Source organism: Rhincodon typus, chromosome 9 (assembly GCF_021869965.1).
Source record: "Rhincodon typus isolate 14 chromosome 9, sRhiTyp1.1, whole genome shotgun sequence".
Taxonomy (NCBI): Eukaryota; Metazoa; Chordata; class Chondrichthyes; order Orectolobiformes; family Rhincodontidae; genus Rhincodon; species Rhincodon typus.
The window spans coordinates 19,626,618-19,639,528 of record NC_063340.1 but is presented as its reverse complement, the minus strand read 5'-3'; the positions used below and the strand labels follow the sequence as shown (position 1 = coordinate 19,639,528).

The 12,911-nt window shown below is 38.9% G+C and overlaps 1 protein-coding gene across 3 annotated transcripts in view; it reads right to left on the bottom strand.

Annotated features, from left to right (window-relative positions):
* Positions 1-6,968: 6,968 nt before the first annotated feature.
* morn2 (MORN repeat containing 2) overlaps positions 6,969-12,911 on the bottom strand; it is a 24,285-nt gene continuing 18,342 nt past the window's right edge. For all 3 annotated transcript variants that reach the window (XM_048600684.1, XM_048600686.1, XM_048600685.1), the window contains 2 exons: positions 10,664-10,800; positions 6,969-7,313 (listed from right to left, as the gene is read on the bottom strand). In XM_048600684.1, the coding sequence (XP_048456641.1) occupies positions 7,211-7,313; positions 10,664-10,800 (240 nt within the window). In that variant the 3' untranslated portion in view covers positions 6,969-7,210. The remainder of the gene's footprint in view (positions 7,314-10,663; positions 10,801-12,911) is intronic.

Here is a 12,911-nt window from a genome sequence, read left to right as displayed (position 1 = left end):
GGGTTGCCTGTGATCCGCTGTCTAGATTGTAATAGAATGGAACTCCGCACCTTGACCACTCTCAAGTGGTTGACTAATCATAGGCAAGCCACCTGGACTGAGGTCAGACCTTGCCCTTGACTGACAGTTGCAAAAATCCCTGACCAACTATTGTCTCCCAGACTGGACTAAAGACAACTCTCCTTGGACTTCCAGATGAGGCCTGTTGGTTGAAGCACATGCAGTGTACTTGACACATAAGCTGTTAGCACATTGACATAACACAACACCATACAGCAACAGCTTTTAAAAGGCTTCAGGATGATGCACTTAAAATGCCAGGACATAGCAGGCTGTAGACCAAGTGCGGCCAAATGAGATTAATGTAATTTGGTGTTTGGTTGGCATAGACATGGTAGGCTAAAGGGCCTGTTTCTATGTTATATAAGTCTATGACTATGTCAACCGCTTGACTGTTCATTGCTGGCAAACATGGCAAGCTGTCTGACAATCTATATGTCCTAAAAGGTAAGGCAAGACAGAGGTACGGTAAGCATCCAAGTAAGTGCAAAATGAGGGAGTGCTAAATAAGCAAGCTAAGAGCCATAGTTGCACTCTCTTCTAGTGTATGAGGTATGCGCCAGTACCTGCACACAAAGTGGCCTGGCAGCAACATTGTAATTTAAGGTGTTGGTGAGCTTCAAAGTGCAGTTGCAAAGTACTGAACTGTATCATTAGCGAGTACAAGATGTGTTGAGGTTGGTGTTTTGCTGATGGCAATCTTCATAGATGGAGGATGCAGGTGGATGCTGCCCTGAGATGTTGGGAATGCTACCAAGACAGACATCAGGACGGTGAGTGCATTGGCTAGGTTAACTTTCAAATCAGAAAGTAGTGCTGTTTAGTTATGTTCCACTACTTTAGAAAATAGCAACTGACACACATGAGGTAATAATATGTAGTTGCTTGCTCATAACCCCTTGCTGCACATTAGTGAGATTCGCATCTAGCCATTAAAACCCTATGTCAAAATCTCACTTTCTCAGCATCAAAATCTCATGTCTCCCTTCTCACTGTTTTTCTATGCTAGATTATGGTAAAACCACAACCTTCAATCAAACCAGCATCCCTAATACCTGTACCAATTTGGGAGGGGGGGACATTTTTGGATATTGGTAGACTGGGATGTTTACTAAAAGCAAGAGCAGAACACTATGTATGTTCTTACTATTATGGATAGGCCTCCTCAGTTCCCAGAGACCATCCTTTGAACAATTTCTGACAAGAGTAGTTGAGAAATTAACCCAGTTTTTTTCACTTGTATTGGATAATTGAGGTCTCATTGGATTAAAACTCTAATTTTATATCAAATATTTTAGGAAGTTATGAGCAGTCTAGGTATAACCATAGTCCTCAGCATGCCAACCAAAGACACAAGGAGCTTTAGAATGACATTATTTTGTGGGTTTCATGGTACAATGATCAGGGCATATTGTCATGAATATTCCCATGATTGGGACAAAGGACTGGAATTTCTTTTGGTGAATTCTAGATGACAAATTGATGAGTCTGCTGGTTTTAGTTCTTTTACCTCATGTCTATAAACTAATTCAAGAGGTTCCCTGAAACTAATCAAAGAAAAGTTTTCAGAGCATAAGGACATACCTTCCATGTTAGATTTGTGGCTCATAAAAGCCTGCAAAGTATCTCAGGAAAGCTTTGTGTCTTCACAGTTAAATATGAAGAAATAGGCCAACGAGCATGCCAAACTTGACTATTTCAATCGGGGTAGTGTTGGAATTAGTGCCTTTACAGGTGAAAGTATAGTTCATGGTCAAAAGGATGAGCAAAGTAAATTACTTAATGTCCCAGATCACCAGAAAAAAAATCTGCTACATCATGTGAATATGTTGAAGCAGTGCCACTGCTGGGACAAGGATAAGCAAGTACGTTCATGTCAGATAGTAAGGCCAATGGAGGAAGGAACGGATGAGGTAAAAGGAAATTTGGACAGTTCCGAAATGAACCTTCGAGCATCTAGTTATTGTTTAGCTATTAGGGCGGTTAGACATCATGCTTTCATATTTAGAGGCAAAACAATAAGGAGACCTAATAAGGCATCTCATGTAATTTAAAGGAGTCTGTAGGTCACACCAGCATGCTGACCTTAGCATACACCATGTAGATGCAGGTGAATCCTGTCATATAAAGCAGCATCTTTATCGTTTGGGTATAGAGAAACCTGTCCAAGTGAAAGCAGTATTGTAATATATTTTGAGAAGCCACCTAATTGAACCCACTCAAAGATCTGGATTTCTCCACTTGTGTTAGTGCCCAAGCCTAATGGGGAAAATTCAGGGTTCTAGCAGATTTTTTTTTTAAATGTACTGTTCCTGAGATGCAGGTGCACTAGCAACCCCAGCATTTGTTGTTTATCCCAAATTGCCCTTGAAATGAGTGGCTAGTTATGCCAAATCAGGGAGAAATTAAGACTCAATGACTTAGCCATTGGCCAGACCAGGTAAAGACGGCAGAATTCCTTCCCAAAGTAATTAGTAAACCAAACTTTTTTTTTTTAACAACAATTGGCAATGGTTTCATGGTCACCATTACAGAGACTGGCTTTAAATTTCAGATTTATTGAATTGAAATTTAATCTGCGTTTTAACCAATGCCCCTAGAACATCATACTGGGTCTCTGGATTGCTAGTCCAGTAGCATCATTATTATGACATCGCCTCACCAAGTGCAGATTTTGTAAAGACTACAGAAAAGTCAATGCAATAACAAAGTGCAACCCATTGCTCAGTTGGAAGACTGTATTAATAGGAGCTGGCAGTGCCAGATTTCAAACCAAAATAAAATTGTTAAAGAAATAACAACAGATTCCTTCAACACCCAGAGCAATAGCAGCATCTGGCTTTGTCACACCAACAATCTTTCCAATGCTAAGTAACACCATTCATGCTGAAACAATGCCGCAGTGACCTTCCATCTGATGCAGCAAGTGGTAGCCAGTGTGCCTAACTGTATGATTATTTTGATGTGCTGGTTTGCAAAGACACTTGAAATGGCTACTTGAAACAGCTAGAAACTTTGTTCTGAAAATTGCAATCAGCTGATTTGCAAATTCACTTTTGATAACGTTTATCACAAAATTGAGAGAGCCTAAGGCATATAATAGGCCAAGAATGAATGAACAGTTATTGGCTAAAGTGTGTTTTCTTCAAAATTAATCCTTTACACAGCAAGCTATTTCTTTATTTTCATAATTGGCATGTGTGCACATGCATGTGTGGTTTATTAAGAAGATTAAATATTTACACTTTCAATCTTCCAAATGTGTTTAATTGTGCTTATCAGTTTTATATCTTTGAAAAATAAGTTCTGCTTTCACAATAGATTTTTTTTTGTAAGTTAAAGAACCCAGACTGAAATCTTTTTATTTCTAAACCTAATTTGAAGAAGTATATAATTGGTTGAAGGGCTTTTCTGGTGCAGTGGTAGTGTCCCTATCTTTGAGCTGGAATGCACAAGTTTAAGTACCGTCTGCACCAGGGGCTTGCTGTAACTCTTCTGAACAGGTTGTTTAAAAATATCGACAATTGGCCAAATCAATAAGGGGGTAAAGCATTTAAATTTATCTTGAATAGTGGAGTGGTGAGCTAGAGAGTGACACGATGAAAATTGATGCCAATCTGGATACAACTTTGCATGTATGGATTTATTTTGGATATTTCACTTTACAATATCCCAAAGTGCTTTACAGCCAGTTAAGATTTTTTTATCATGTCGTCACTGTTGAGCATGAAACACAGCAGGCAATTTGTGCAGTTTATACATATATGAAATGTATTTAATTTGACCACATTTTTCTCCACTTTTAAGACAGCTGACAAATGCAGATCTTCCAATTCAGAATTAGATAACTTGTGGGCTTCTCCACGAACAGTGTCTATCACATGTGATCCACTGGCGAGATCCAGATTGTTATACTTCATTAAAAGATGGAAAGAGCAAATTCTGTGCAGTTGTCCATCTACCTTCTATTTAGCAATTATCATATTTTATTTAGTTGATGGATAATTCAAGAAGCAGACAAATGTGAGATTGCAACCCAAGATATTATGGACAGCAAAGCTTTACTGTTTATGCTATTGGACTTCTTTGGCTCATTGTTCAAAATTATAATGGAGATAAGGAGTCTTACTGGAGACGAATACTTGGGAATTTTGTATTATACATGAGCTACTAGAACTGAAGAGCTGCAAAAAACTGTTATCAAGTATGAAGTTATGCTTTAAGAATATCACCATAGTTTTTTTACTGTACCATTATGTACAGATACAAATCATATATTGTTTTAAAAGGCACTGAACAATGAGTAGCCATAAAACAAATAAGATAGAGTGAAAAAGGTCTGCAGGTGACTAAAGCATGGTTAGAGTCCTGATAAAGCCTTTGGAGGCTGGGAGGGAAGTACCAATCCAGAAATTCTGAGGAAGGCAATTCCAGAGTGTAACAGTAAGGAATCAAAAGCGGTAGACACATAGGTTAGAACAAAGGAAGAATTTGTGGCAAGCCAAAGATGGAAAACGGGAGACAATTTAAAAAAAAACTAAAAGGCATTAATTCCATTAATATTCCATCTTGAGTCCGCTTGTGTTTTGGTCTGTGCAATTGTGGAATGCTAGTGTTTGCTTTCATTTAATTTGCTATGATACTGCTTTAGTGTAGATTACTGGAGTTATCTTGAATTAATAATTTATAACCACAGGAACCAGCACAGCAGCTTAAAAGGGAATGCCAGACTAGGGTGGTATAGCAGAACCTGTTCAACATACTCCACTAATATTTAGTTTCAAGAACAACATTTTAGCATTTTCTATATTTGCTTAAACATTTAGTGATGGTGGAGATCTATCATCTGTCTTCATCTGTTAGGGAGAGGCATCAGAAGAAATTCCAGTCGCTTTATTACGAATGTGTAGTCCACAATTTCAGACTGATCAGTAACTAGATGCACTCGCCCAGGGAGAAAAGATGCTTTGTTAAAGATATTTTGCTCCACCTTGGATAAAATGGAGAGAGAAAGATTTGAGATAGACTTAGGCATTATATGCAAAGGATTAGCAGGAGGTTAGAAGGATGGAGTAGAAGAGGAGGAATGTGTAGAGAAAAGGAGGGACGAGAGAGATGGTGTGAGAGAGGGAGAACAAAATTGTTGGAAGATGCAGTTAGGAAAAGAAAATTGCAGGATTTATGGCATATCATTAATTTCAATTATTAAACACAACTTATCGCATCCATGTAGAAGACTGTAGATCCTCTTGTTTAAAGCACTTTACAGGGACAAACAGACTTTTAAAAAGACTTTTAATGTTACAAACTCATTTATGTAACAGCTTCTATTCATGTCCTGCAAGCAGAGTTTAGGGAGTTAGGTAGGAAGTTGAAAAGCAGGACTTCAAAGGTACTAATTTCTTGATCGCTACTGGTCCCATGCAGTAGTGAGTATGGGAATAGAGGGATACCACCTATGAATATGAAGGTGGAGAAATTTGTGCAGGAGGGAGAAGTTTAGATTTCTGAGCCATTGGGTCAATTTCTGAGGGAGGTGGGACCTGTTCAAATTAGTTAGGTTATATCTCAACTAGAACATGACAAATAGTCTCATGGGAGCTTTGCTAATGTTGAGGGGATTTAAACTAGATGCATTGGGGAAATGGGACCCCAACAAGCAGTTCAGAGGGGAGAGAACCTGCGATGGAATTTGAAGTTAAAATGAAAGTAAGAAAGACTGGGAGGCAGAGGAAACATATGTCAGGTAAGAAAGAAGTGTGTTTAGCAAGGCTAAGTGCAATATAAGTTTACGAAAGGAGTCTGAGAAATAAGACAGATGAACTGAAAGCACAGAGGCATGTGAGAATATGATATCATATGGTCATCCCTGAGACTTGCCTGAAACATGAGCAGGATTGATAACTCAATATTCCTGACTATAGGATACCCATTTGAAATAGAGGAAGCTCGAAAGTGGAGGAGAGAGGTTGGCCTCTCTCTTGGTATGGACCAAGAAATCGATTATAGCTTGAGGAGGGATGATATCTTGGCAGGATCACTAAATGAAGCCATATGGGGAGAAGCAAAAAAAATACACAAAAAAGGGGCAAATACTAAATTAAAAACTGAAAGAACTGTGGATGCTGTAAATCAGGAACAAAAACAGAAGTGGCTGGAAAAGCTCAGCAGGTCTGGCGGCATCTGTAAATTAAAAAAATCAGAGTTAAAGTTTCAACCCGAAATGTTAACTCTGATTTTCTGTTTACAGATGCTGCCAGACCTGCCGAGCTTTTCCAGCCACTTCTGTTTTTGTTACAGAAAAGGGGCAATCTGCTGGTTTGGGCCCCAAACAGAGAGAGGAAGCGAAAAAAGATCAGCTTGATTATTATATCTCACAGAAATGTATGAATAATGATGCTAGTAACAGTGGGGGATTTTAACTGCCCAAATATTAACTGTGATGAGCTTTAATGCCCAAGGTAGGGTGGGAGCAAGATTCATAAGTTGTTTCCAGGAGAACTTATTTTAGCTAGTACAGAGAAAGCCCAACAAGGGGGCAGTTCTGGACCTAATATTTTCAGAAATGCCTCCTGTCATTAGGGACTTTATTGGGAATGTGTCTGTGGACCCAGAAGACATGGGGATAATTTCAATGAATATTGTGTCAGACTTCACAGTAGAAAGGATGATGCAGAACTTGGTTCTAGTAATATCACTTCTTTTGCTTTTTCATGTAATATTAATATTCTCCTTCTTAGACTGGTTCTACTGGCATTGTAACAATGTTAAATATGAACCAAACTCTCATTACAGCACACACTTCAGGATAAGCGGTCCCACCAACACAGCAATCCGACATCTGGAACATATTGTGAATGCTAATATATGATTATTTGATCAGGATACAACAGGAGACAGTCAGAATATCCCAGTTAGTATTGTATTGTTTTATTAAACATGTTAGAACCAACCAATTGAATGATTTCATTTAAACTAAACAGAATTTGTATAAGTTAGTTTCTTTGAAAAATAAAACTATATTTTTACTTTAATGTTTTAGTTGCATAATAAGTATTTCAAAGAATACTTAAGATATTTAAAAGAAAATGGCATACAGAAATGTGATCACATGCCAATGTTCCAGGAACAAGTTTCATCCAGTCAGGGATTACATATCCATTTTCAATTTCAGCCCTGGTGCAGCTCTGTAATGAAATGTGCCAACCCATTCATAGCCTTCTGAATCTATGAACTTGCCTTCCCCTTCCAATCTGCAAAGGAAGAACTTATGAAAAAGTATATAATTGAAATGATATTTAAGTTTTCTCTGTATAACTTTTCCATTAAAAATACTAGCAAGTAGGATGGAATGAACATTGCAGAATATAGATAAGCTTCACATGGTGTCTTAAAAGGTTAGCTTCTATGCGTGTTAGTGAGTTCTCAAAGGAATCAGTATTCATAAAATACCGTCAATTAATCTGTAAAATATTTATTGATTAACTTAAAAGTCTTGGGACAGAATTTTCCCAGGCTTTGAGCAGCATGGGAAATAGAAAGTTGGAAAAGTACAGTGAGAATGAGAAAAATCAGATTCCCCTTATCAAGAAAATAATTTCCAATTTTGTGGTAGCTCCCTTATTTCATTACTAGCTAATTTCACCTCTTTCTATGCAGCTCCCTATTCTTCCTGAGAAAATAGCAAGTAAAAAACACTGCCAATTCCTGGTATGAAAGTCAGAGTGGTTATGGTGGCGCAAAAGCTCATCACTTGCTTCACTGGACCTTCATCCAACAATGATGTCACTATCATTACCCTTGCATGTCTCATAGTCACAGTCCTCTTTCACCCTTTCTCTAAGCAAGTGAGCCTCACCAAACTACCAGCCTCATCAAATCATGGTGTTTGCTATCAGTCAACTCACACCACTTCAATTCTTCAGAACTCCACTTTGTTCATGAACATTTATGCCTTGCATTCTTCTGCCAGATTGCCTTGCACACATGAATACGCATGCACACATGAATACGCATGCAGCATATACATTTACAGAGGATTCATCTTACACCTGTTAACTTGTTTTCTTAGCACTCACTCACTTTGTGCTTAATTTGAGACTTTCAGCATTTCTGGTTTGCATCGACTTTTACCACAGACAGAAGGGCTGATGGTTTGTCATATTGGCAGCAATGAACAGTCAAGGGGACGGACATGTTGCTGCATGCATCGTGTTACATCAATGTAATACCTACAGATTGTGCCAGAAGCTTATGTGGCAAATACACATGTGCTTTAACCAAAAGGCTTTGCCTGAAATTCAAAAGGTACCAGTCCTCATTGGGATCAAGGGGCACTACAGTCAGTCAGAGGGTATTATCACAGTCAGTCAATGGGCTTGTCTGATTTACAGTACTGAGATTGGCAACGATCAGTCAGCCTCTTGGTCCTACTGCTGTCTGGGGATCATTCTATTTGCTATCCAGGGATTGGGCCCTGATCAGTACTCTATCAAGCCCAGTTTGTTAGAGGATTACAGGTACATAGGAAGCTGAAGGGACATTAGGACAGCAGCTTCAACACAAATCAGTTCAGTGGTTGGGCCACAGTCAGTTCTGAGGGTTTGGGCAATAATAGTCTGAGTCTTATCAGAAATAAGTCTGGTTGGGCAAAGTGAGAAGCTCACATCTGGGGCAAGTGCGTGTTATGTTGTGATGCTTGTGATTTAGACTGTGTGATCATAGAGTCCCAACAGTGTGGAAGCAGGCCTCTCAGCCCATTGAGTCCATACTGACCCCCTGAAGAGCATCCCACCCTTACCCTGTCCCTGCAACCCCACATTTACCATGGCTAATCTACAGTGCCTGCACATCCCTAGATACTACGGGCAATTTAGCATGGCCAATTCACCTAACCTGCACATCTTTGGACTGTGGGAGGGAACCGGAGGAAACCCATGCTGACATGGGGAGAATTATGCAAACTCCACACAGGCAGTTGCCCAAGAGTGGAATTGAACTTGGTTCTCACAGTGCTAATCACTGAGCCACTATGCCACCCATACATACTTGCACGTATTTTTAATATTACATGTTAAATTTGGATTATCTGTATATTTGAAGTAATTAATAATTAACTTGAGTGTTTTTATAGCAATGGTGATTTTTAAAAAAACAGTTGTGAAGATGAGTTTTCAGAAATAATAGGCTTTTATTCATCTCAGGATGGTTTATGATTTCATAAGATAAACAATTGTAGCTCAAGGTTTCTGTTAGAAGTTTCTGGAATTTTTAAGCTTAGGTGAAATATCTATGGATTAGAGACAAAAGACCCTTTTCAGTTTCGGGCAGTTTGGCAGATGTTTTCAGATATTAAGTTGTTCTTCAGAAAGGGAGAAGACAGTTGAGATTTGTTAACACTAGGGTACCTTAGGGGAACAAGATAGCAAAAGTTCCAGACCAGAAGTGTTTGGATTAAACCCTGAAAGGGTTATCTGAAGCTAAGTACTTTTAAGATCAGGTGTATCTTAGATCTAAGAAGATGCTATCTGATTTTCTAGACTGGGAATTAAGTCAAATTAAATTCATTGAAGTGTTTGAGAAAGGGATCTTTTGGTGTGCGCCTTGTACAGGGATGCTTTTGGGATTTGTAAAGGAGTGTTTTGAGTTTAATGGGATTATACTTCACCGCATGTTTCAAAATCTTTAAATTTGTGTTATAAGTAAATAGTCTAGTTTATTCTATTCTATCTTTATTTTTCTTGCTTAATATATTTCTGTTTAATTGTTGAAAACAAATCAGCAACATTGTGTGCCTATCTTTCAATGTCAAACCACCTTTTCAAAACACAATATAATCTATCAAGCCAAATTTCAGTCAGGGTTTGGACTTGTGCAATAATAACATCAGTTGGGATCAGAACATGCTGTGGGGATAATGACAATGAAGGGTGGCCATTCTGAATCTAAGGGTGGAATCTTGTCCTCCCCCCACCATATTGTGCTGTGTATGGAGTATTGTGGGAGGGTTTTATTTTCACATGTCACCATTACTCTGACTTCAATGGGACCAAAGTGGATCTCTAAAGTGGGCATGGCAATGCGATAAGCCAAGTACTAAGAGGAAAATTGGGGATGTTTACGATCAGATAAAAAGGTTGGACTGGAACATGGGGAGCCTGAAAACTGAGGGAGTTGACAGGGACAGCAAAACAAAATAACGAGGCGGGGAATAATCCTGACTATTAGGGGAATCACACAGAGTGTGATTCGGAAACACACCAGGTTACACCAAATTTCAACATGCAATAAGGAAGAAAAATGACTGCCAATGCATTCATACCCAGTGGAGTAAATTTATGTTTGGTCTGCAGTGTTGAAGTGGACATGTTTGCAATGTGAGGTCCTGGTAGAAGCAATTACATTAATCAGACATCCAGAGATTCAGTGCTGCCATACATTTGCCCTTGAACTGCATTTCACGTGTAGTCATGCACTGACCAACCATACACATTACAAATCTTGGCCTCAAGCAATCATGACAACTCCATTGCTCATAATAATTGAATCCTTGTCATCTCTGTGACATTGACCAGGTTCTATTTTAATGTCTATAGTCACTCACTTGTTCTCATTGAAGCTCCCAATATATTTGAATTGATTTGGCCACGTGTAGGTGCCTGTCCCATGGAATTTGTTGTCTTTAAATTCTCCTTCATATATTGCACCTGATGGATGTTCCAGTCTTCCAGTGCCATTTATCTTTTGAGAAAGAAAACTCTCATGAAGGTACTATACTTTATTACATATAACATTGTAAAATATTATTATGTTTCTTATTGAAGGAACAAAGGAAGTAGATCATTCAGCTCTTTGAGCCTGTACCCCTAATCATAACTAATCTTCACTTCACTGACCCGACCTGCTTCTTTGCCGAACAACAATTTATCAATTCTAATTTGAAAATTTTCAATTTGCCCAGCCACATCAAGGTGGAAAACTTGCAGATTTCCCATTCCATTTGTATGAAGAAGTGCTTTATGACATTATCAGTGAATAAATTTATCAACTTCTTCAGTCACATCAAATGCTCAGAACACAGAGGATATCTTGAACTTCACAAACAGGAAAAAATGCATGATAATAGATCAGAAATTAAATGAACCAACTTACAAAATGAATTGACCTTTTGATACAAACCCAAAAATTAGCTAAATCCTTTGCTCCACTATCTCTCAAACTATTACCATGTTATAAACATGGAGATGTGCTTATATATGTACTAGTTATTTAGGACAAGAAGAAGTAATCTCATATGGGGCTTATCTGCCCAAAGTAGATTCATGGGTAGTTTACAGGCTACCAGTCAGATGACTGCAGGCTGGCCATAATAGAAGGATATGCAGACAAGTTTACAGTAATATACATAAAAAAAAATGCCTCAATGTCCAAAGGTAGTGTGTGGGTATAGAAGCTGTGAGCACGGACCCCAATGAAATCTTTGTGTCAGGCTTCACAATGGAAAAGAACAATGCAGGTACAGATGTCAGAGTGGAGGACTATGACATATTAGAAGTTTACAATGAAGTTCCAGAAGGTTTGGCACCTTAAAAATGGATAAATCAGCAGACCCAGATGAGACATTTCCCAGCTATCAAGGGAAGAGATCTCAGGGCCCTGGCAGTAACTTTCAAATCCTCTCTGGCTACAGGTGAGGCACCAGAGAACTGTGGGTCTGCTAATATTGCCCCATAATTAAAACGGGGAGGAAAGTATAGACCAAGAAATTATCAGCCAGTCAGTCTAACTTTGGTGGTGGGCAGGTTATTGATAAGAATTCTGAGAGAGAAAATATATCTGCACTTGGAGAGACTTAGATTGATCAGGCATTGTCAAAATGGTTACTTCAAGGGAAGCTCACGATTGACAAAGTTGATCGAACTTTTTAAGGAGGCAAACTGAAGTATTGATGAAGGTCATATATTTGATGTGGTTTATATGGACTTTAGCAAGACTCATGATAAGGTCCGACATGGCATACCTAGTCAAGAAATGAAGAGCCCGTGGGATCTAAGGCAAAGTGGCACATTGTATCCAAAACTGGCTGAAAGGCAGGAAGCACATGGTGACAGTAGACAGATGTTACTGTGACTGGAAGTCTGTTTCCAGTGGAGATCCACAGAGCTCTGTGCTGGGGCCCTTGATGTTTGTGGTCTACATTAATGATTTTGATTTAAACGTATTGGGTATGATCACGAAATTCATGGATGACATAAAAAGTGGTAGGGTGGTAAGTAGTGAGGAGGATAAGTATAAACTGCAGGATGACATCAATAGACTTGTCAGGTGGGCAGAACAGTGCCAAATGGAATTCAACCCAATAAAGTGTGAGGTAATGCATTTGAACAGACCAAACAAGGCAAGGGGTTACACAATGAGGGGTAGGACTCTGGGTAACACTGAAAATAGGAAGGATTTTGGTGTGCATATCCACAGATTCTTGAAGGTAGCAGGGCAGGCATATAATGTGGTTAAGAAGGCATATGAGAAACTTGTATTCTAATCCTCAGCTAATAAAGCCAAGAGTAGCAATGTTATCCTGGAACTGTTAGGCCATAACTGGAGTACTATGTGCAGTTCTGGTCACCAAGTTATTGAAAGAATATGATTGTACCAGAGAGGGTGCAGAGGAGATTTACGAGGTTAATGCCTGACCTGGAGGATCTCATCAATGCTGGAAGATTGGATATGCTGGAGTTGTTTTCCTTGGAGCAGAAAAGTTGAGAGAGGACATGATGGAGGTGGATAGGTTATGAGGGGTTTCAGTAGGGTGGATAGGAAGGTACTTTTTCCATGAGTAGAGGAGTCAATAA